At 44.1% G+C, this 24,235-nt stretch overlaps 1 protein-coding gene across 1 annotated transcript in view; it reads right to left on the minus strand.

Moving 5' to 3' along the window:
* Window positions 1-2,920: 2,920 nt before the first annotated feature.
* The window catches only part of TMEM131 (transmembrane protein 131), a 237,807-nt gene continuing 216,492 nt past the window's right edge, over window positions 2,921-24,235 (minus strand). The window contains exons 32-41 of the mRNA XM_060608021.3: window positions 23,582-23,757; window positions 19,099-19,226; window positions 12,791-12,915; window positions 12,438-12,587; window positions 8,345-8,510; window positions 7,070-7,191; window positions 6,885-6,981; window positions 5,979-6,076; window positions 5,049-5,209; window positions 2,921-3,990 (exon numbers count right to left, since the gene is read on the minus strand). Coding sequence (XP_060464004.2) covers window positions 3,709-3,990; window positions 5,049-5,209; window positions 5,979-6,076; window positions 6,885-6,981; window positions 7,070-7,191; window positions 8,345-8,510; window positions 12,438-12,587; window positions 12,791-12,915; window positions 19,099-19,226; window positions 23,582-23,757 — 1,505 coding nt within the window. The 3' untranslated portion in view covers window positions 2,921-3,708. The remainder of the gene's footprint in view (window positions 3,991-5,048; window positions 5,210-5,978; window positions 6,077-6,884; window positions 6,982-7,069; window positions 7,192-8,344; window positions 8,511-12,437; window positions 12,588-12,790; window positions 12,916-19,098; window positions 19,227-23,581; window positions 23,758-24,235) is intronic.

Consider the following 24,235-nt stretch of genomic DNA (forward strand, 5'->3'; position numbering starts at 1 on the left):
CTGAATGTATCTGTCAAGTTCATCTGGTCTAGTATATCATTCAGGGCCCTTGTTTCTTTATTGATTCTCTGTCTATATGATCTGTCCATTGTTGTAAGTGGAGTATTAAAGTCTCCTGCAATTACCACATTCTTATCAATAAGATTGCTTATGTTTGTGATTGTTTTATATATTTGGGGGCTCCCATACTTGGTGCATAGACATTTATATTTGTTAGCTCTTCCTGATGGATAGACCCTGTAATTATTATATAATGCCCTTCTTCATCTTGTTACAGCCTTTAATATCAAGTCTAGTTTGTCTGATATAAGTATGGCTACTCCAGCTTTCTTTTGACTTCCAGTAGCATGATAGATAGTTCTCCATCCCCTCACTTACAATCTGAAGGTGTCCTCAGGTCTAAAATGAGTCTCTTGGGGCGCCTGGGTGGCTCAGTTGGTTAAGCGGCCGACTTCGGCTCAGGTCATGATCTTGCCGTCTGTGACCTGTCACAGGCTCTGTGCTGACAGCTCGGAGCCTGGAGCCTATTTCAGAATCTGTGTCTCCCTCTCTCTGACCCTCCCCCGTTCATACTCTGTCTCTCTTTGTCTCAAAAATAAATAAACTTTAAAAAAAAATTAAAAAAAAATGAGTCTCTTGTAGACAGAAAATAGATGGGTCTTGTTTTTTTATCCATTCTGATACCCTATGTCTTTTGGTTGGAGCATTTAGCCCATTTACATTCAGTGTTATTATTGAAAGATATGGGTTTAGTCATTGTGGTATCTGTAGGTTTCATGCTTGTAGTGATGTCTCTGGTATTATGTGATCCTTGCAACATTTCACTTTCAGAGTCCCCCTTAGGATTTCTTGTAGGGCTGGTTTAGTGGTGATAAGTTCCTTCAGTTTTTGTTTGGGAAGACCTTTATCTCTCCTCCTATTCTGAATGACAGACTTGCTGGATAAAGGATTCTCGGCTGCATATTTTTTTCTGTTCATCACATTGAAGATTTCCTGCCATTCCTTTCTGGCCTGCCAAGTTTCAGTAGACAGGTCTGATACTACCCTTATGTGTCTACCTTTGTATGTTAGGGCCCATTTATACCTAGCTGCTTTCAGAATTCTCTCTTTATCCTTGTATTTTGCCAGTTTCACTATGGTATATAGTGTGGAAGACTGATTCAAGTTATGTCCGATGGGAGTTCTCTGTGCCTCTTGGATTTCAATGCCCTTTTTCTTCCCCAGATCAGGGAAGTTCTCAGCTATGATTTGTTCAAGTACACCTTCAGCCCCTTTCTCTCTCTCTTCTTCTTCTGGAATTCCTATGATACAGATATTGTTCCATTTGATTGCATCACTTAGTTCTCTAATTCTCCCCTCATACTCCTGGATTTTTTTATCTTTTTCTCAGCTTCCTCTTTTTCCATAATTTTATCTTCTAATTCACCTATTCTCTCCTCTGTCTCTTCAATTGCAGCTCATTTATAGCATTTTTTAGCTCCTCCTGTTTCTTAGTCCCTTGATCTCTGTAGCAATAGATTCTGTGCTGTCCTCTATACTTTTTTCAAGCCCAGCGGTTAATTTTATGACTATTATTTTAAATTCATTTTGTTATACTGTTTAAATCGTTTTTGATCAGTTCATTAGCTGTCACTACTTCCTGGAGTTTCTTTTGAGGAGAATTCTTCCATTTTGTCATTTTGGATAGTCCCTGGAGTGGCACGGAACTGCAGGGCTCTTCTTCTGTGTTGTCTGGAGTAACTTGCGTTGGTGGGTGGGGCTGCAGTCAGACCTGATGTCTGCCCCCAGCCCACCGCTGGGCCACAGTCAGACTGGTGTGTGCCTTATCTTCCCCTCTCCCAGAGGCAGGACTCACTGTGGAGTGGTGTGGCCCCTGTCTGGGCTACTTGCACACTGCCAGGCTTGTGGTGCTGCTTCTATGGGATCTGGCATATTAGCTGGGGTGGATCCACAAGGTGCACAGGGGTGGGAGGGAGGCAGACCCTCGGAGGGATGGATCCACAGAAGCATAGCATTGGGTGTTTGTGCAGTGCAAGGAAGTTTGGTGGTGGGAACTTGTTCCCTTTAGAATTTTGGCTGGGGGAGGGGAGAGGGAAATGGCGCTTGCCAGCACTTTTGTTCCCTCGTAGAGCTCTGTCCTTCCAGGGACTCAATAACTCTCCCTCCCGTTGTCCTCTAGCCCTCCCACTCTCCGAGCAGAGCTGTTGACTTATAACATTCCAGATGTTAAGTCCTGCTGGCTGTCAGAACTCATGCAGTCCAGCCCCTTTGCTTTTGCAAGCCAGACTTGGGGGCTCTGCCTTGCCAGGCAGGCTGCCCCTCCACCGTCCCGGCTCCCTCCTGCCAGTCCATGTAGCGTGCACCGCCTTTCCACCCTTCCTACCCTCTTCCGTGGGCCTCTTGTCCATGCTTGGCTCTGGAGAATCTGTTCTGCTAGTCTTCTGGTGGTTTTCTGGGTTATTTAGTCCGATGTGGGTGGAATCTAAGTGATCAGCAGGATGTGGTGAGCCCAGCATCCTCCTACACCACCATCTTCCGGGAGTGGGGGCAGGGGGAAGAAACCAGGCAAGACTTTCTGAAAGATTAAACCAAACTGACACTATTGTGGCATACCCAGCTTACCTGGCATGTGTGTATGTGTTATTTCTACAGGTACCATTTGGAGGATTTGTGGGAGTTTTAAAATTGGAAAAGGGTCAACACTCTTCTATTTAAAAGGATGAAGACATATTAGATGTGTGCATTTTTTTCTATCAGGGACCTTCAATGACCACCGTGGAAAGACACAGAATTTAGACCATAGGAGGTTCCAGCCACGATAAATCAAACTGCATAGAATAAGGCAATGATAGAAGGGTGTACTTTGGGGTGAGAGAATCCAAATAAATTAATCTTGCTGTAAAGAAGAGACACACAACAATTCAAGGCTTTTGAAAAAAGCATCATTTATTTCAAAGTACAACACAAAGTTGTATTTTTAAGAAATACACATTCAATCTTGTATTTCAAGACTTGGCTATGTGCATTTCAGTTTATCTTTAAAATAAATTCAGGTATACAAATGGTACATACCTCAAGTACAAACAGCACAGAAAATGCATATGGTCTCAACCGAATGTTTTTACATTCATTCACTGTTCTTAAAGTTGACTTACATTTCTGTAATCTGCTTTTAAACCAAGACAGCCTTATTTTAAAAAAATACTCTGTATTTTTCAGCACAAAGTCCTCATACGTTTTTAAAATTAGATCTTGGCGCATAATATTGTGAAATTATTAAAAACCAAACTTGGTAATTTAATAAAATTGTCACATGCCAGGACTTCTGATTCAACTCAAATTATTTCCTTAGCTGTAAATGTCAAATTTGTGTTCATACAGATAAATAAAGGATGGAAGAAGACAGGTGGTGGAAACTTGATAGCAGTTAAGGTTTTCAGATGTACAGGCCTTACTAGAGTTTGTGGCTGAGTCCAGACTTTTCCCTAAAAGCACAACAGCAAATCTCATATTATCATAATTGCAAGAAAGATCTGAAAGAAGCGAGTGGTACGAGCCTGCCCTGCTTGAATCTGTTTTGCAAAGATGAGGAGGGTGGGGAGTGGGAAGCTATAGCAGTAACAGCCTTAAAAGATGTCTCAAAAACTGGCATATCATGATCTAGATGAGGGGCCCCCACTTTTTTTTTTTTTTTTTTTTTGCCTAATTTCAATTCTCATGAGGGAAGTGCGAATTAGACCAAGGGTCAGAGCTTCTTCTTCCGATTGTGGGGCTCCATATCCGCCACGGGTTGTACGTTTGCCCCAGATCATCGGCCGGACTGGAGGTGGAGGGAGCATGAGGAGCAGAGGTCTCTGTGCCCATGAGGCCGATGCTTGGCAGCGTGCTGGCTGGGGTGGAGAAGGGCAGGGTGCTATTCAGGCTGCTGGACCAGATCGAGTTGCAGAATGGAGTGGTGGACCACAAGCTGCTGGTGTTGCCGAGGATCGACTGACAAGACAGAAAACGTAGCATGGAACATCGGGACTGACAGGCGCGCAGGTGGGACGCGGGTGAAGGTTAGGCTACAAACTGGGGCTGGGCCGCAGCTTCGATAACCTTCTTTATCTTGTATATAAATGTTTCATATATATGGGCATCTCAGGGTCTGGTGTTTTAAAGAAAGGTTGGCAAACTACAGTCGGAGGGCCAAATCCAGCCCTGCCTGTTTCTGTCCACAGGAGGTCTGCCGGAACACGGCCGCACCTGCCTGTGGCCGTGCCGTCCCGCTACTTCTGTGCTGCCGTGGCGCAGGTGAGCAGACGCTACAGAAGCAGCAGGGCCCGCAAAGCCTAAGATCTTTCCTGACCCCTGTTTGAAAGGCACCTTAACCATTCTTTAAAAATGAAGCTAGAATGATTACAGTGAAGATAAGTTTGAAATCCGTGAAGGTAAAGTATCTCCTGTTCAACCCTGCTTGTCTAATTTAGTTTTCCTGAGAATGAAGAAAGAATCACAGTGGGATATTTTTTCTGTCATAATTTTGTGAAAGCTGAAACCAGTAATTATTTTCCTTGGTAAGAATACTTTTTTGGTGCATGGTCTTTACGGAAAAATCTAGCCGAGAAACGCACAATGGAAAAGCTCAAGCTAAGACACAGGTGTTTCTCAGAAGCAAAATAAATGTGACCCTCCAGCAGCTTGCTCCTGGGGGGCTGAGGGGCCACAGGATGGAGAGGGTGAAGGCCACCCTCAGTCGCTGTCTGGCCCCAGCCACAGGTGGGGCACATTTACAGGTTGGGAAGATGCTGGAATGACTTTTCTCTACTAGGAGACCAAACCCACAGCTGCTCATTTGTTCTTTCTATAATTTCTTGACTGTAACAGCTCTGAAGAATACTGATGGGTCACTCTGGCAGAGTATGAACACAGCAATGGAGACAATAAAAGAACTAACCTGACCCTTCCACATTGCTCTCTGGCTTTTATAACGGCGCCAGTGCTGCCTGAGTGACAGTGACAGCAGTAATAATGAGGGTTCAGGTGAGGTCCAATCCCCAAGTACTCACAGAGGCCGTGTGGGTCGGGGAACCGGAGCTGGCTGGCCAGGAAGGGCTGGGATCTGTTGCTGGAGAGTCCCAAAGGTAGGAAGGGCCACTACTAAACTCGTTCCAGCCCCTCTGGGAGGCCTGATTGCACGACCGAGATAACCCGAGTTTGCTGAAAACTTCTGCAAGTAAGGAAGCAATCAATTCTGTATCTTATGTTGCCACACTCACTCATGTAGGACAAGATGGGGCATTCAGAGGCACATGTCCCCCCACTGCTCACTTGGAGTCTCACACCTGCTCTGCCAGCTCCCACCACACCCCAGGGAGGATGGGGAACAGGGGGCGTTCCCCACAACACAGGCACATGGCACACAATCTGAGCTCTTTACCCACACCATTCACTGGATGACATCGAGTGCAAATACCCCGTCTCTGACATGACCGTGGTGAATGCAAAGCTTGCGCTGTTGCCTCTAATTCTGGACAGCAAGTAAGGAGCCCAGCACAGCCAGGAGTTGTATTTCAGACACAAAATCCTTTCTCGAAGTTCTTAAATGCTGGGAATACAAACCAACTGGCACTCCCAGCACTAAGCTCGTGCCTTTGGCTTTGGGCTTGTGGGGAGGTGGAGGTGGAACAAGAGACCCTTTTGAGAGCTTCACACTGGGCTTCCTTCTTCCCGGGCTACAGTACCAGGGGCTGAGTGGGCCCGGGCTCCTGAGCACCTGTCTGGGAGAGAAGCCTCAGCCCCGTTGCCTTAAAATCAGCCTGCGTATCTCATGTCTGTTGGGACCTGACTACAATGACGAAGAAACGCACCTTTTAGAAATGTCTACTGAGTGACAGCCTTTCCTATTTCAGTGGGCCTCTCTACACAAACTAGACTTCGTCTTCCTCTCTTCTTTGTCTACAGGCTTATCATTTACAGGTCTAGTGTTAAACACTTACCACCAGTTAGGTTAAAAGAATTTCCGAATGCCGAGAATGAATTGAGGGGAGTGAAGTCGGGGCTGCCGGGGTTGCTGGCAGGACTCCACAGACCCGAGCTGGATGTTACAGGAGGAAAACACAACACACAGAGATGTACAGTGGTTAGTGGGGACAGGCCCATTACACACAGCCTCACAAACAGCAGACGCTGCTTCAACTGGGGGTGCTCAAATATTAAAGACAAAGGCAGAACTGGAACATGGCTTCTCTGCCATGAAGGATTAAGCACGGAGAGGTCCTGAGCTCCTATCCTACCATAAGCTGTGAATTGGGTTCAAAGCAAGTGTTCTGAAGAGAAAATAGCTATTTTTTCCCATATGTTTACTTTCTGGTAATGGGAGATTTATTTAAAAACTTTCAAATCTAGCACTCATTCCTTTTAGTGCAAAGTAGGTAAAATTGGGACTATCCTGACAGTGTTAACTGATATTTATCTGGGACCATGAGCCAAGGCAAGCACTGTATGTCGCCATGCCCGGTAGGATTGCTGTGGGTCAGGAAAGTGGCATGTCCAATAATTTACCATAAGCTGTCTAGCACTGGCTTCAATTTCCTTCTCAAGCACATTTTTGTTCTCCTATGTCTGATTATCAGATCACATCCTGTCCTGTGACCATGATAATGAAGAAGGATGAGCACACATCTGAATCCCTGAGATGCCACGTGTGCCTCCTTCCCTGTCGGGGGTGCCGCCAGGGGGAGCACAGCAAGTGGCTCTGATTCCACACAACAGACAGGGGTTTCTAGAGGTGCCTGACTGCTTTGATGGCCTACCTGTAATCTAGGGGAGACACAAGTATGGACAGAAGAGGCTAACTTGCCTTGAGGAACATTTATCTTTCGATTAAGAATGGTCTACTGTACCTGTCTGAGCCGTCGCTGTCAACAGGAGTGTGTGAAATGCCAAGGCTGCTGGAAAAATCTGTTTTGTTTGAAGAAACTTTAGCAAAGCCATTCCCTCCTGTAACAATACACTCTGAATCAATCAACTGGGCAATTCTGCCCTGCCCACAGCCGGGGTGTGACAGGTCCAACACCAAGCCACTCACCTGGGCTCTTGTCATACCCGGCTGTGACTGCAGCAAAAGTGGGGTTGCCGTTCTTGCCAGGGAGTGAGGCTGCTTTTGTCAATTTGTGTTTGCTTCCATTTGGCTGCTTGGGTTTAGGGTCACTTGAAGGGAGAAGCAAAGACCAAGGTCATTCCTCATCAGCACTGTCCACAGTGGACGGCCGCTGGGGGCCCTTGTCTCAGGCGGTGGGACTGCCACAGGACTGAGTGCACACAGTACTTTCATTGGGGCTGGGCCCAGGGCAGACCCCAGACCATGGCCCAGCCTCATGTAAAATGCTCCCACACCTAAGACTGTGCAGTCTGATGGGACATAGGGACTTGGGGGAGAGGTACAAAAATATAGGGCCCCTAGGAAAGAGACGAGGGCGGGGATGAGCTGACTGGACGAGGGACTGGAAAGGCTGCAATTCCAGCAGAGAAGAGCACCAGAGAGGGAGCCAGTGGGTTGTAGAACGAGGAGAACAAGAGATTGCCGGTGGGCAACAAAGCTCGACAGGGCTCATCTGCTCCTGTCAGGAGCCGGTGAGGGGCCTGATTCAGCAAGGTCCCAAGCAGGGCAGCCTGCCCCCAGCCTCAGTGGTTACTGCCTCTTTGGCGAGAGATAAAAACTGGGCAGGGTTGCTGCAGGTGGGTAGGTGGCTCCCCAAGTGAAAGGCTGGGATGGTGATGGCACCTGAGCTGTGCTTGCTGGGGGTGACACGCGGAGCTGACAGCAGTGTGGACATACAGTAAGAACTTGTTACAGGCTCCTCACTCTCGCTGCTAACTTAGGCAAATACAGCGGGGGCTCTGGACCTCCATGGAGGAGTGCAGTTGGGAGGCTGCCTCCCATGGGCAACAGCACTTCTGGCAGCACCTCTTGTGACAGCCAGGCTTGTGCCAGACCCTGGTCTTTTAAATGCTCAGCTCCACTGCCTTAAGCTCAAAATAAATGTCCCGTAAAGCCACGTCCTCCATGCACAGGGCATCTGTAGATCTTCATTTAATACTCAGGATGCTTACTGACTCTAGAATTATAATGTAATTCTAAGTTAAATGATGAACCTGTTGGTTCCTGGGTGATGAAAGCTGACGACTGGAGTCTGGCATAGACATGGGAGCACTGACCCTGGGCAAGGGCAGAACACCAAACAGCACAGATGTGAGAGGCAGGACAGGACAGCAGGCTGTGGCCACTAAGCATTTCCACTTGAAGGGGGCGAGCACCTGCAGAACTTAAGTTATCTGAAGAGTGGCGGAGCCAGGGACCCACCTGTTGGAGCTGCTGTTGACGATGCTGCTGTAGCTGCCCCGGGCTGCAAACGGGCAGGGGGCGGCGGGGGGAGAAGGAGAGGCAGGTGTCGGTGAGGTCTGGCGTTGTTTTAAGAAAATGTCTGCATTGAGGGTTTGCAGAGAAAGTTTATAAAGACTATCGGTAGCTGGAAATGAAAAATAAAAGGTCTCGTTAATGTGTTTTGATTTTTACTCTTCAAAATTAGTTACTTTTGAGGTTCTGATACAATGCAGAACTCAAGTGCATCTACAAAGAAAAAAAAAGTAAAGCTTTTACATGTGTTCTGTTTAAAGGTCTGAAAGGAAAGAGGGAAGTCGTGTCTCTCTCTGCAGTAGGAGACTTCCCGAGAATCACCTGCACGCCCCATCCTCTCTGTGCTCTGCAGGACCCTCCTGGACAGCTTCTCCCACCTCAGGCTGGGAAGGTGGCTTTCCCATGTCCTTCAGGCATGCGCAGGGAGAGCCAATGACTGGCCCTGAAAGAGTCTCTGTGCTTCCACCCAGGCTCACACCTGCAAAACATCCTTGAGTTCTATTCCATGATGCTACCCTGCACTCTGCTGGCAGGTCTGGTGTGTGGCCGCCCCCAGTCCGTTTTTCAAGGATATGAGCTAACAGGAGTCCTGCTGCCCTTTAGGGTAATGTGTACACAGCTGTTTGAAAATCTTAAAAAATTTGTTTAAAACAGAAAAAACTTCTGTTGTGAAAAACCTATCCTGTTCTCACTAAAAGCAAATACATAGAACTTCGTTCAGCAAATGGTATCGTCTTGCACGTCCACCGTGTGCAGCATGGTGGCATCCTGCTCCAGCTACCGCGAAACAGTCTCCATGGGCTCCTGGTGTGCAAGGCTGCCCTGCCTTGTCCTCCTCGTTTTCCATCCCTGCCCAACATAGCTCTGTCCAGGTTGGCGCATTTCCACCTCATCCCCTCCTGATTGCCCTTCACGCCCTGTGCAAGCCCTGCCCACAGTGAGGACAGTTTGCTCTACTCCTATTTTCTGTGAAGGGTCTGTTTCATCTCACTTCCAGAACAGAAGCCTGCTCAACACAGTGGTTCAACTTCCCTTGTGATTCTCTCCTGCACCAGTGGTTCTCCTAAACCCCAAGGGCTCGGGGCCTGGATAAAACCGCATGTTCCTTGGCTGTGTCAAGGCATCCGTTATGGTGTTGCCATGCTAAGCACACTTCTTGAAGCCCAAGGTATCCATTCACTCCCCATCTTCAGTGCCACCTTGTGAACTACCCCAAGAATTCTGACTTTCCTCAGTGGTGCTGGCACGTCACACACTGTCCTTGTCTCCACCCCACCAACTTTCACCCATGGTTATGTGGATAATCCTCACATGCTCTGTTGTCTGCTGACTCGATGTCCATGCTCAGGGCCCGTCTCAAATGCTATCTCCTATATGGGCCCTGCTCAAAGCTCTCCACCTTTCTGCCTGCCTCAAAAGCCCCTAACATAGTGTCTGTCTGATATCACCTCTATATTGTAGGGCCATTATCTGTACAACTGTCCTGACCCTTCCCTAGCCACTCCTTGTAGGACACCTTCTCTCTGACCCCACCCCCCCTCCCCGCCCCCCACCCCCCGAAGTGAGCTGGGAACTGCCCACGCTGGAACGGGCCACACTCCGCCTCGGGTGTGCTCGCTCACCCCAGGTGCCTGTCCTGGTGGGGGTGGGGGGGCAGCGTGTGGTGCATCCCTTGGCAGCTCTCCTTTAGTGGGATGTGTTTTACTGGGCCCAGTAGCTGCAGAAGCACTTACTAAATGTCAGAACGAAACAGGAGAAGAAAAGTCAGAAAAACATCTTATGGAATAATGCTTGATGTAGGAAGGGAAGATGGGGGAAGGTAAGGGGTGGCCAAAAATAGCACAGGGCATGGGCAATTAAGAGAGCTTTTTGACTCAATATATTTCCTCTGTGGCTATTTGCCTTTTAATAACCCCTTGGATATGCTGTCTGTTTAAACCACGAAATTATTCCAGGAGAATTTTCTCAGCATCTCCTATGGGTACAGGGCACCACGCTATAAGGGGTGCTACTTGGGGTAGAAAGATCTCTACACATGGATTCCCAGCGAAGAGCAGGCTTGCACAGCCCTGAGTGGAAAATGCTTTAATCTGCTGGGAACCCTAGGAAATGAGGCACTGCTAAGAGGGCTTGGAGGCTAGCAGTCTCAGCCAGAGAAGGTGGAGAAGGGTAAAAAAGACTGAGAAAGCAGGGGTGGAGGAAGTTTACTGGACTGATTCTTACTGGTTTCATATAGCAATATTGTGTATATACTGGAGCCCTGCGAGAACTTTCTAGTAGGCTGGTGGTGAGAACAAAGAGGTTACAGGATGTGGGATCAACGTAAGGTATTCATTGACTGAAAAAACAAAATAATTATGCAGTTGTGGGCCTTGGAGCAAGTATACACTTTTTCCAGTGGCAAACCATCTAGCTGTATGACAGTGAGCTCTGCTCTGAGGCACTGGGCTCTCTCAGCCTTCGTGGATGGGCCTGGGGAGGAAACAGAACTGTGCTTTCCAAAAACTGTGCCCAAAGAACTGTGCTTTCCAAACATTTTCTTCTCCAGACCATTTGTCTAGCATTTCTCGCATTTCTTCCCTCCTGAGGTGTGGAGCCAAACTCCCACTGGGTTGGATCTGGTCATCCTTCTCTCCTCTGTCCCAAAGGAGTGATGCCAGCATGTTCATCAGGTGCCACTTTGGTGACAACACCGTCACAGCCAGTGATCTTGTCTTGAAGGCTGTGTCCGGTGACGGCCCTCTTTACCACATCATGTGTTGTTACTCACACTAGCAGAGTTTATGTTTACTTTACTGGGCTACAGACAACCCCATGGAACTGGCTCCTCAGGGATGTTGTATTCCCAGTGCTGGAAACCTCCCTCTGTGGTGGAGGTAAGGTCTGTTTAATGCAGAACTACCCAAGTCACAAACTATAAGCCTAGGACTGGTGTCTAGCTGAAACCTCAGAGGGGAATCTAAGGAGCAAAAAGCATTCAGCCTGGATGCAAGGACTACAGAGAGACTCGTGTGAGATCTCTTGAATGACCAGGGATTTAGGTTTATATCTCATCCCAGGCAAAAAACAGCACTAAAAAGTGCCAGGAAATCTCATGGCAAATAGGGGGCTACAGGTTTTAACACAGAAAGCGTCTCTTTCCATTGCGTATCTATGTAAGTGAAAATGTGAAAGACGCCACGCTTAATGTACATGGCACCTGGATTTCCAAGTTCTTTGATCTCATTCAACTTTGAGGGCTTCAGTCACCCACTATTCATTTAAATGTCCCTTCACCCCAAACAATCCTGTTGTTCAACCCTAATTTTCCCTTTGGCACAAACTGGCCAAGTGTGAGTTCTAACACTGTGGTGAATGTAGATGATCAGTCCTCAGGCTGGTCCTCTCTTGACCCCAAATCCTTATAATTAGGCTCCTCCCTGGGTTTGTCTCTGTTGTCTTCTATTTTGGGTCCTAAGTATCCAGGGCAAGGGCCTCTCTTTTTAGTAGCCTGTGCTACTGTCATGATTTACTGCAGGCCAAATCGGACGAACAAGGTCAAGAAGCTAGTGAGAAAAATAGTGAAACCTTCACACAGGAATGTGTTATGTTTTCCATAAACATATGGAAAAGATGTGGGTAAAGTTGAAAGAAGACTGAATTTTTACAAAAATGATTACACTGTAAACGTATGAGGAACTAGTCAGAGAAGATACTGCTGAGTGAATGATTTCATAAAATAGTATTTCTTTGGATGATTCACTGCTCCAGCCAGATCTTCCCATTTTCTACACTGGGAAGTGGTATGGTCTACCAGCTCTGAAAAAAAGAGTCCTAATGTGAATTGTCTGTCGGTTTCTCTGGCGTAAATACTCCTACCACAGCCAAACAAGCTATGACAGTTTCACAACTGGCACACTATTGAACAATGGGCTTTTGCTGGCTGGTACAAGTGGGCTCTAGCAGACCACAGAGGCCAGGCCTCCTTTTAACACAATATGCCCTGTGGAGTTTTCCTGCCCAGGGTGGGGCACCATGGTTTCCAAATCTCCATACTTACAGCTGCCGGGTTTGTGAACTGGCACAGAATCCCATTCCGGTGGTGGAGAGTCTTTTTCACCCTCTGAGCTACTGGTGTTGCCTAGTTCTTGACTATTTGGGAGGAATTTTGCTAGGGCAGGTGGCCTGTTATCCACTAACTTATTTGCACCTGCACAAAAACCAGGGAAAAAAAACCATTAATGGAAAATAATTCCTTTCTTTCATATCTGTTTCAACGAACCTTCTAATGAGGACAAGAACACCACCCTAGCCTTTTAAAGCACTGAAAACTACTAATCGATTACTGGCACCTCACAACTAATAATTACTAATACAATGAATTATGAAAATATATTACTCAAATGAAAATACCTTTTGTTTTCTGGGAATTTCGTGATTTGGATCCACTTGTCAATGCAGTTGGAAGAGGAATCTTGGTTGGGAGATTTCTGCGTTGTTTACTTTCCAGTGGGGGAGTATAGGAGAGCTCTAAAGAACTGAAAGACAGTTATGGATGGAAAATTCAAATTTATGTCTTTGTTTTACAGCAAAGAGTAGAAGTTACTGATCACGCTACAATTTCCATTGCATTTTCTAATCTAGCTTCCTTAGGCACTATGTAGTCATGATCCTAACTTAGCACTGGCTGCTTTCCAAACATTCCTAAGACTGTTCAGGAGACACTTACAGATTTATCCTTTGCTATTCTGAGTGCTGACAAACTGAAGTCCATTATCTGAAAATCTGTAATGGGTCACAGCACCCACCTCACATAATGGGTGCAAAGCCTTTAGCACAAACTTGCCATTTTCGGGGTTGCTAACCACAGTTATTTTGCTTGTGAATGAGTCTCTCCCAGCATCTAGACTACTAGTGAGATTCTAGAATGTGGAGCCTCTGAAAGGTCTCAGACTTAAAACGTCAAGGCACCTGCTATCCCAAACTTTAAACACATTTTTTTCTCATAGAAACCACGAAATGAACCAGGGCTAAGTTCCTGGGTTGCCTATGAAAATCCACTAACTCACTGCAGAATAGCAGGACTGAACTACTTGCCTAAGGTCTAGGGTGAGTAGGGTGAGATGAATTTTCTTCTTTATTCTTGGAACTCAAGGTTAACCCTGGGCAAAAATTTAAATATTATTTTTATTTATTTAGAGTGTACATGTGTTCTAAAAGATTTAGAGGTAAGCTTAACATAATAAACATATATAAATAGAACTGGCTCTGAACTTCCTGTCCAACAAGGCAGAATGGCAGGCATGATGAGCTATTTTAAGTTTCCACAGCCTGATGAAGAAAACATTAAAATTTGTTGGCAGAGAAGCAATCTCTAGGACAAATGGGTAGGTGACACATATAAGGTAGCAGTGTGAGCAGTGTAACTATCTGGGCCATAAGGACATTCTTTACCAAGTTGCTTCTGTAATGTCCACCAAGATCAAGTTGTAGGCTTGGGAAGGCCTCTGACAGGAGTTAAGCTAACAAGTCCAAGAAGGGCATTTTCTAGTGAAGGCTGAGACACAGCTTAGAGAACCCAGTGGCCCCTTATGAGAATTCTTCCAAAAATCATCAGTGATCTCCATCATGCTCCTGGTGATGGTCAGAAAACTGTCAGTTCAAGGCTGAGCTGATAGCTTGCTTTTCATTAAAAATCTGACAAAGTTTACTGGCTGATTTAGATGTTCTAAAATGGGTGTATCTCTGGCATTTTCCACCTTAGTGTACTTCCTGTCCTGTCCCCAACCTTCAGGTGTGTGACCCCAACACCCCACTGTGGCCTCCCCCGCCCCTGCTTCAGATTCTTTTATTTCTTTATGCACCACATCATCTTCCTTCCGTTGCTATGCCAACTTCTCACTTCTGGAAGGCAGCCAATTTCTGCTAGGTCCTGGGACAGGGACAGCCCATTATACTAATTCACACCTGATTTCAAAGGGCAGAAAGGTTCAAACCTTCCAGATAAAATAATACGTAAATATTATTAATAATATAAATACAGTTTAACAGAGGCTATTCACAAATATTTATATGGATGTAAGGCAAAGGTCATTTTCTTTCTTTCGTTTCTCCATATTTCACACAATTTTTTTTTTAAAAGTTTATTTATTTTTGAGAGACAGAGACAGAGTGTGAGCGGAGGAGGGGCAGAGAGAGGGAGACACAGAATCCAAAGCAGGGTCTGGGCTCTGAGCTGTCAGTGCAGAGCCCGATGTGGGGTTCGAACTCATGAACCATGAGATCATGACCTGAGTTGAAGTCAGACACTTAACTGACTGAGCCACCCAGATGCCCCTCACAAAATTTTTTTTGAAAAAAGTTTTATTTATTTTTGAGAGAGTGAGTGTGTGTACCAGTGAGCAGGGGAGGGGCAGAGGGAGTAGGAGAGAATCCCAAGCAGGCTGTGCGCTAAGAGCATGGAGCTCAAATGTGGGGCTTGAACCCATGAAACTTGAGAACATGACCTGAGCAGAAATCAACAGTTGGACACTTAAGTGACTGAGCCACCCAGGTGCCCCTACAAATTTTCTATAATAAATAGGTATTACGTTTAGAATTAGTAAATGAGCTAACCAAAAATCCAAAGGGCTCAGTTAACCCAAATTATGTAGAATTTTTGGCAGGATAACAAACCGACATGAAAAAATACACTATTTACGGGCAAGATTATTAATGTACAGTTCTATGAATCTTCTAAGTCCTTCCCCTACTGACAGTTATTTAAAAACAACATCTTAAAAAAAACACAAAGGCTCCCATGAAACAGACATCCAGCACTCTGGTGGTGGTGGCGGCAGAGGTGGGTGTGTGGAAGTTATTTTTAAGGAAGTCATTTATAAGTATGGGAGTGGGGGCTATTTATACAAAATGTAACTCTGTGTCGCTGTAAAATTAGTTGGTTTTTAAGAAAAATGGTGCCAAACAACTATTTTATTTTCGCTGATTCATACTTTCCTAAATTAAGCTAGATGATCTCTATCAAGAAACCTTTTTGAAGGCTTTGGAATAAAATAGGTAAGAGCCTACTTAATTTAAATGATCTTTCTAAAAGGGAAAAACCATAAGGTGGTTCAGATGCCAGGCCTCATTTTTGCTCATGTAATACACAGTACATGCCCCTGTCTGGGGGAAGTGGAGAGGCAGATTGCTGAGGGAAAGGGTAGGGCTTTCCCAGTGTTCATGGGTCTGGAGGCCAGGGTGTGAAAGGTGGTGCCTGTGGCCCTGAGCAGAGTGTGCTGTCTGAGCAGATGATTAGAGAGTACAGTTATTCTATGAAGACTTTCCCCACTTATTTTAGATTACATTTAAGTCACGTAAACATGTAAAATGTTGACAGACAACCAGAGAACAGAAAGATCAACGGATAAACTGCTGTTCTAAACCAGGCCTGATACCACAGAAGTCCTTTTAGTGTCTTAGAGTGAACTCTAATTCCCTGGCATCTTGGACCTAAAATACAGCTTTCTGGAGGTCTACAGGTCCACTTCCTTCTGCGGTGTCAAAGCTGGCCAAAATGGATTGACCGGGTCTCTACCACTGTGACACCATGCTCCACACTCCCAGGAAATGATTTTGTGAAGTGAATTTATGCGAGTATGGTAGGATGTGGCTGCACCAGCAGAGACCACAACTGAGGCACTGCTCTGGCTTTATCACTACCTATTTATACGAAAACGAATTCTTCAGGGCACCTGGGTGGCTCAGTCAGTTAAGCATCCAACTCTTGATTTTGGCTCAGGTCATCACGGTTTGTAAGACTGAGCCACAGTCTTTTTGAGAGCCCACATTGGGCTCTGTGCTGACAACAGCATAGAGCCTGCTTGGGATTCTGTCTCCCTCTCTCTCTGCCCCTCCCCTGCTTGCTTGCTCTCTCTCGCTTTCAAAAAAAAAAAAACAAAAACAAAACAAACTTAAAAAAACAAACAACTAAACCCCCCAAATTCTTCAACATTTCAGGATTGGGGCCTTCTGGCTTAGAGATAACATAATATTCCAATAATATTGATAATATTTAAAGACTAATTTTTCAGAAAGCAAATGCAAGATAAGCCCACAGATTTCATTAATATTAAAATATCAGTGTTTTGGCTAACTGATATATAGAATAAACATTTATTCCTAATCAGATAAAGCTTCTAAAAGGTGACAATACACAAATGCCTTATTAATGATACCCCTTTTTCAGAGTGCATCTATACCCTTCAGATATGTGGAACCACAGAGTAACACATTGACAGCACTTCTGAGGTGACAGGAGTTTTGGGTATCACTTAGAACTGGCAGTGATTTTACCTGAGCCACAGAGCAAGGCTTGTCATAACTCACTGTAGACAGGGAATGGCTCTATTCAGAGAGGCCACCTTTCTGGTTATTAAAAAAAACAATCTGTTTAATTCCATATTTGAGTGATGTACCAATTAATTCTGACTCTTAATACTTTTATCCCCGTGTTTGGGAAAACACAAAACAAGACTGGTGAGTTTAAAGAGATTAGATTAAGGAGATTAGAAGAGTAAGGCTGCATACGGATTTCTCCAGTTACAAATGACAAGGTAAAAAGACAATTCAGAGAACACTGCTTAAACTGTCTTGCTGGTAACGATGTTTCTCTTGACTATATATCAAGAGAACATGAGTTATCCCTGTAACTGTCCCTTGACTAGGTGGTGGTGAAGGGGACACTGTAGCTTTTCGTTTACCAGAGAACTTGAAATCCTTACAAAGCTAGTGGTATTCAAGTGAAGCCTTTTCAAAATCAAATTTGCTAATGGTCAACTTATTCTATAAAAAAATCAGAATACAACAGACGTCAGCAGAAAAGGGATGAGGGTAAAAATGAACATGTACATGTATAAAAAATACTATGCCTCTGAGCTCAGGCATCAAGGCTAAAACAGTGCAGAATGGGTCAAAGTAACCTGTGGAATGGTTTTGCTATGGAAATCCAGTTAATGGCCAATTTTTAGTAAAAAATCAGAATGTAACACAAGTCAGTGGAAGAGGGATGAACGTAAGAATTAACAAACACTATCTGTTTTAAAAATTATGTCTGACAGCTCAGGCATCAAGGCTAATCATGCAGATCTGACAAAAGTCACCTATGGAATTTTTTATGATAATTCTTAGAAGCTTGGTTTTTAAATTTGTGATATGAATCATAGCCAGATTGTCTATTCTTGCAAGAGCCCCATGAAAACTAGGGTTTTTCATAATTTGTATTTTTTAGCCCTATTTATCTAGAAATATCTGATCAATCACCTAAGCATGAAATAGGCCTAGAAGAATAGTTCTGGTCACTAAGGTATTATTCCTTTCCTGGAGTGCCAGAATATTAGCACTAATTAGTGCCTCAGGATGATTTCTCTCGGGAGAGATCCAAGTGTGTCAACCATTATGCCCCTTGACATTGCTGCTAGCTGGGTCAGATTGGTTCTCATCACACTGTGGGATCGAATCACTCAAATAACAATGTGCATGTAAGAGTGAATTTTAGGTACGAATACTCCACTAATAATGAATGACTGCCATATGCTGTATTAGTTCATAAATTTAGGTTAAAGGTTACATTTCACTAGGGTAACACCTAATTTCTTAGTAGGGTTCATGTCCAGTGTAGAGCACAACGCAGGGCTTGAACTCATGACCCTGAAAATTGAGACCTGATCTGAGATCAAGAGTTGAACCTTTGACCGACTGAGCCACACAGGCACCCTGACACTTAATTTCTTATTAGGTATTAGTTCTACAGAACAGAATGCCCGTGCCTGAGTTAAGCTATATTTATTACCTAGGTAGAGAGTCTAGTCTATTGGTGCTTCTGGAAAGCTCACATATTGTTCGCCGAATCAAAGTTAGAATAGACCTTCCACAAAAACTAAGGCCAGTTCTAATGATAACAGTGTCTTCCTTTATTAACTTATACCCAATTCTTTCAACTTCCTAGGTTGATGCTCACTTAACACAAAAGGTAAATATCAGCCTCCATGCAGATGGCCATTTTATATGATGAACTATGAAGGGCATTAACAATACTAAAACTAAAATTAGCTTATTAGGTAGATCTAAGGTTTAACGAAAGTATGAAGTAGGCTTAATTAATAACCTAACAGTTCAACTCCTTCATTTACTTGCAGAAAGATTCTGCAGCAAGTCTTCCCTGTGGGGCTTACCAGAATCCTGCTCCATGGTCACTGGAATTGAGTTATTTCCTACTTAATTCATCTTAGACTTGTCTGATAGGTGATAACTGTCCTGAGCATTAAGGTAAGAACAAATTCTTCCAAGTTTTGTGGCAAAGAATCCTAGAACCCAACTGTAGTGGTGGGTTAGTAAACAGATTCAGAGCTCTTTTTGAGAAAAGTTAGGCTCATACCTGTGGCTGAACTATCAAGGTCACCTTTGTACAGAAGTGAAATGGCTCTCTGCCTGGGAGCAAATTACCAACCTAAACTTTCATAACAAGTCATTAACTCTGCCTTTTACATGTCTGACATCAGAAGCATGTGGTCCCCAGTCAACATTAAGTATTAGAAAAAAAACCCAAGAGGAACATGATGCAGTACATGGCTTTTGTTGCAAAAAACTCCATAAAAACTGACCAACCACAAAAACATTACCTGGATTTCACCAGTAACTTCTTATATATATCTTAGTTCTCTGCACTCATTCATTTTTCTTACCTGGGTTTCACATCTGTTGGGATTTCTTTCTTAACATTTAAGAGTTTTTTGCTTTTTTGCTTCACTTGAGACATTTCATTTTCATGTTTTTCAGGCATGGCTTGTTTTCCCTTTTGCTTTTCTGTATCCTGTAAAAAAATGTACACTTAGCTGCTGAGAAGGATTAATAAGTCTATATGAAGGTAGAGACACAAAACCAAAGACAGACCAGATACAACACGTATGTATAAAAACAACAACCTCCTTTCTATCTTTATTATGGTTCTCTCAATTTTTTTAGCCTCTGACTTATTATAATTATGCTTTGGTGAGTCTGAATTATAAAGAATGTTATTTTATTTATACTCCTACTCTGTCTGGGGTGGGTGCAGTGGTAGCAGCAAATTGGTGGCTTCTTATTTTTAAGTATTGGGGAGCAAACCTTGCTTTTTTTTTTTTTTTTTTTTAAATAAGAAAATTCACCTTGGAATACAGTATAAAGTTACACACTCTGGAAATGCTCCTAAATCCTGAGCACAAGTAAAACCCAGGGCAAGAAAACAGCACCGGCAAGTAGTAAGTGTTCGCACCTGTTCACTAAGTATCCATGAGTGACAATATGGCCGTGAAAGTGTTATGGCGGGTTTAATGCTAACCATTCACCACCACCAAGAAGAAGCTTAGTTATTCATTCACTTACTCAACAAATATTTACCGGTCAGCCACTTGGTGCTAGGCAATGGGGTTACCAAGGGGGCCCAGGCCCTTTCCCCAAGTCTAGTGGGGGGGGGGGGACACACATGACAGCTGGAGATGAACTTGTACCTTCGTGTAGAAATGTTCACTGGCTATGACTGGAGCACAGAAGGGCTGTCTTGCCTGGCTTGAGTGTGGAGCCTGTGCTGAGAAGGACACACCCAAGCTGCACCTTAAAGCCGTACTATTTTCCAGTCCGCCCACTGAGGTTTCTGGCCCCTGACTACTATGTAAGTACAGAAACCACACATATGCATTTTTATAGTAATTCGACAGTTGTGGCATCCAAGCATGAGACCAGTGGACTTGTCTCCCAAACAGGGCAAGGATCCATTCAGGTATTAAGGAACTCTCTGGGGAGTTGCATTTGGCGTGGGTGTGTACTACTTGTGTATAGTAGGACCATCTAGATGACACATGGGAAATAAAAAACACCCTGGTTCTTCATCACACACAGTTTGAGCAGTACTGTGTGCAAGGAAGCACTGAGGCTAATCAGGGGACAGACAGGGGAAGGACAGACTCAGCAAACGAGCACAGCTGTGGGTGTGGGAGGAATTACAAGCATAAAGGTATATTAGAAGCTACCCAGCTTCAGAGTTCATGGTTATTAAGGCAACTTGGGTTTTAACAGGTCACACCAGGTCAATCTATTTAAGTGTCAAGAGTAAATAATCAGGAAAAGGGCTAAAACACCCTCCTGTCCCCACACCTTTTAAGACTATTCTGTTGGCCATCCGGATGGAAGACATCTGGATGGCCAACAGGCACATGAAAAGATGCTCAACGTCGCTCCTTATCAGGGAAATACAAATCAAAACCACACTCAGATATCACCTCACGCCAGTCAGAGTGGCCAAAATGAACAAATCAGGAGACTATAGATGCTGGAGAGGATGTGGAGAAACGGGAACCCTCTTGCACTGTTGGTGGGAATGCAAATTGGTGCAGCCACTCTGGAAAGCAGTGTGGAGGTTCCTCAGAAAATTAAAAATAGACCTACCCTATGACCCAGCAATAACACTGCTAGGAATTTACCCAAGGGATACAGGAGTACTGATACATAGGGGCACTTGTACCCCAATGTTTATAGCAGCACTCTCAACAATAGCCAAATTATGGAAAGAGCCTAAATGTCCATCAACTGATGAATGGATAAAGAAATTGTGGTTTATATACACAATGGAGTACTACATGGCAATGAGAAAGAACGAAATATGGCCCTTTGTAGCAACGTGGATGGAACTGGAGAGTGTGATGCTAAGTGAAATAAGCCATACAGAGAAAGACAGATACCATATGGGTTCACTCTTATGTGGATCCTGAGAAACTTAACAGAAACCCATGGAGGAGGGGAAGGAAAAAAAAAAAAAAAGAGGTTAGAGTGGGAGAGAGCCAAAGCATAAGAGACTCTTAAACACTGAGAACAAACTGAGGGTTGATGGGGGGTGGGAGGGAGGGGAGGGTGGGTGATGGGTATTGAGGAGGGCACCTTTTGGGATGAGCACTGGGTGTTGTATGGAAACCAATTTGACAATAAATTTCATATATTGAAAAAAAAAAAGACTATTCTGAATTATTCAAGAATTATTTCTTGACCAGTTGACTCATAAAGGACTTTGTAGACCATGAGCTCTTTGAGGACAAGAACATGGTCTTTTTGTCCTCTGTTGTTTCCCAGACATAAGGCCTGGCACTTGGGTGGTCAGGTACGTAATTTTTTTAAATTTTAATTTGCATTAAAAAAGATTTTGCAGATAGCTGACACAAATGTTACATACATTTCAAGTGTACAACATAGTGATTCAGCATCTCTAGCTGTTATGCTGTGCTCACCACAAGTGTAGCTACCACCTGTCAGAAATATCACAATATCATTGACAATACATTACCATTGACTATATTTCCTAAGCTGTGCCTTTCACCCCTGTGACTTATTCATTCCATAACTGGAAACCTGTAACTCCCACTTCTCTTCACCCATTTTGCCCATCCCTCCACCCCCTCCCCTCTGGCAACTGCCAGTTCTCCTTATTTGTGGGTCTGATTCTGCTTCTTGTTTGTTTATCCATCTGTTTTGTTTTTTAGATTCCACATATGTGTGAAAGCATGTGGTATTTGTCTTTCTCAGTCTGACTTACTTCACCTAGCCTAACACCCCTCGTCTATGCTGTCGCAAATGGCAAACGCTCACCCCGTTTAAACGACTGTGTAATAGTCCACCCAATCCCTACTTTTTGAATGAAAGGGTAGAAAAAGGATGGAAAAGACATCTATGGGAAAGTGATTTGTCAAGTCTGTCATCTAGTTAGGAAGGAAACACACACAACTGGAAAACACACCAGTCACAAAGTAGTAAAAGCACATAAATTATATGCAAGAGTACTGAGGAGGAGGAATAAAAGCTGATCAGAAGGGAGCAGGACAGCAGGCATGAAGGCCGCATGGAGGATTCTGTGCTGTGTCTGCAAGAAGCAAATGGCAGGGAGGAGACAGGAGAAGCAGGAGGAAACGAACAACAGAGAGAATTATGCCAGTGGGTGCACACAGAATGGTGGCAGACAGGGTCAGCTGGAGAGAAGTGTTAGGAGAAAAGCTGGAAAGGCAAGAAAGGAAGTGAGGAAAAGTTGTGAAGAAAGCCTGTGCTGAAAATGCTTTCCAAATGCTTATTTGTATCATCAAAACTGTTGGGATTGCACTCAAAGATGAGTAGATGGCATTCTGCATTTCTGAAGGAATCTGTTAGAAAGGATATACAACCCAGTACAGAATCCAATGCTATGGACTGTACTGAGGGCATACAGAGCACCACACCAAATGTGAAGGATGCAAAGGGGAAGGGAGTTGACAAGAAAAATAAGTCACATATAAATTTCATTTAAAAAATTAATATATGCAGATGACACTGTTAGACGTCTTTAAGAAATGATTCCTTAGGTTACTAGATTAAAACTGAAAAAGGAATTTGGGCCTGGAGTATTAAAGGCTATATTAGGATCATATTAAATTTGAAATATAGTTATCTAAAAATAAAAATGCCAAAATAGAATTATGCCCTCGCTTTTCTACAAAGCACCTATAACTCAGTCTCAGACCCATTCACAATAGTAACCTTACCTTCCATTTACCTAACACCACTAAGTACCAGACTTTTGCAGTATTATTTGACACTGGTGACTACCCTGATTGCTGAGGACTCTGGGCTATAGGGAAGCTTTCTTGATGTGTTGATGTCTGCTGAGCTGGCCAGTTCTGGGTGACCACTAAAGCCTTGGGTCTTCCCTGAGGCCACCTTCCACTCCAGGACAGTCACTGCCCTCCTGGCAGGAGGAGTGAGCTGCTCCCGAAGCCTGCTGTACCAGCTGTGATAAGACAGGAGAAATCCAATATAATTAAAGTGGTCTAGTTCTTTCTCATCCTCTTTTGATACTTAAAATTTGAAACAAATTGCATGAGCCAGGGTAGTTACTATTCTAGATAGTCCCTATCTTTCAAGCAGGGTTTCCAATTTCTAATTATTTTACTTTATCAACATGCTTGCAGATGTTCTTGCCTGGGGGAAATGAAGACCTCCATTCGGGGGTTGTGACTCCTTCCTGCAAGACAGTGGCTTAGGCCTGCCTGTGCACGCTGAGAAGGAATCCTCAGAACATGTACATATGTTAAAGAGAAAAGGTTCATTCTATATTAAAAAACCCAATCTATGAGACACCTCCTTCCATCGTTTGTTTGGGGGAGCCCGTCATACCTCCTTGAGGAGAGGCTCTGTGTCTGGGTTGGAGGTCTCTGTGGTGGTGGAGGAGCTGTCGTCATCAGCCAAGGAGTCTTTCAGTTCATCTTCCTGTGGCTTTCCCTTTCCCTTCTTCTCCTTTTCCTCTTGCTTCTTAGGTGGTTTCACCTTGCGCTGAAGAGGTTTTCCTTTCCCTGGGGGTGAAAGTCAAAATAAAATAACTTCTTGGTTTTTAAATAGCTCAGAAAACATAGCCATTATAACTTTTCTCCAAGAGGCTGGATTCTTTTTCTCATTAATAAAGGTTTCTTTCTTCTCTAATTACAGCTTTCCAAATCATGTTTGGCTTTTTGATTAGAATTTTGGTGAAAGTCAATTTTACTGAGGCATAATTAATTTATGTACAGTAAGATAAACCCATTTTAAGTATAGAGTTCAATGACTTTTGGCAAACTCAGTAGTTTTAACCAGTTTATGTCTGTCTTAGAATATTCTTTTTATACTCCACAGGGCGATGCAGCTTTGAAAAGTCACAGAAGTGAAAACCAGAGATCCTTTCAAGCCTGTTTGGAGATGGAAGCCTGAAGGTGATGCCCATGTAGATCACCCAAGGGATAGAAGAGGCCCGGAGACAGAACCATGATGGCTGAGTCCAAATCCTGGCTCTCCCTA

Source organism: Panthera onca, chromosome A3 (assembly GCF_046562875.1).
Source record: "Panthera onca isolate mPanOnc1 chromosome A3, mPanOnc1 haplotype 2, whole genome shotgun sequence".
NCBI classification, from domain to species: Eukaryota; Metazoa; Chordata; class Mammalia; order Carnivora; family Felidae; genus Panthera; species Panthera onca.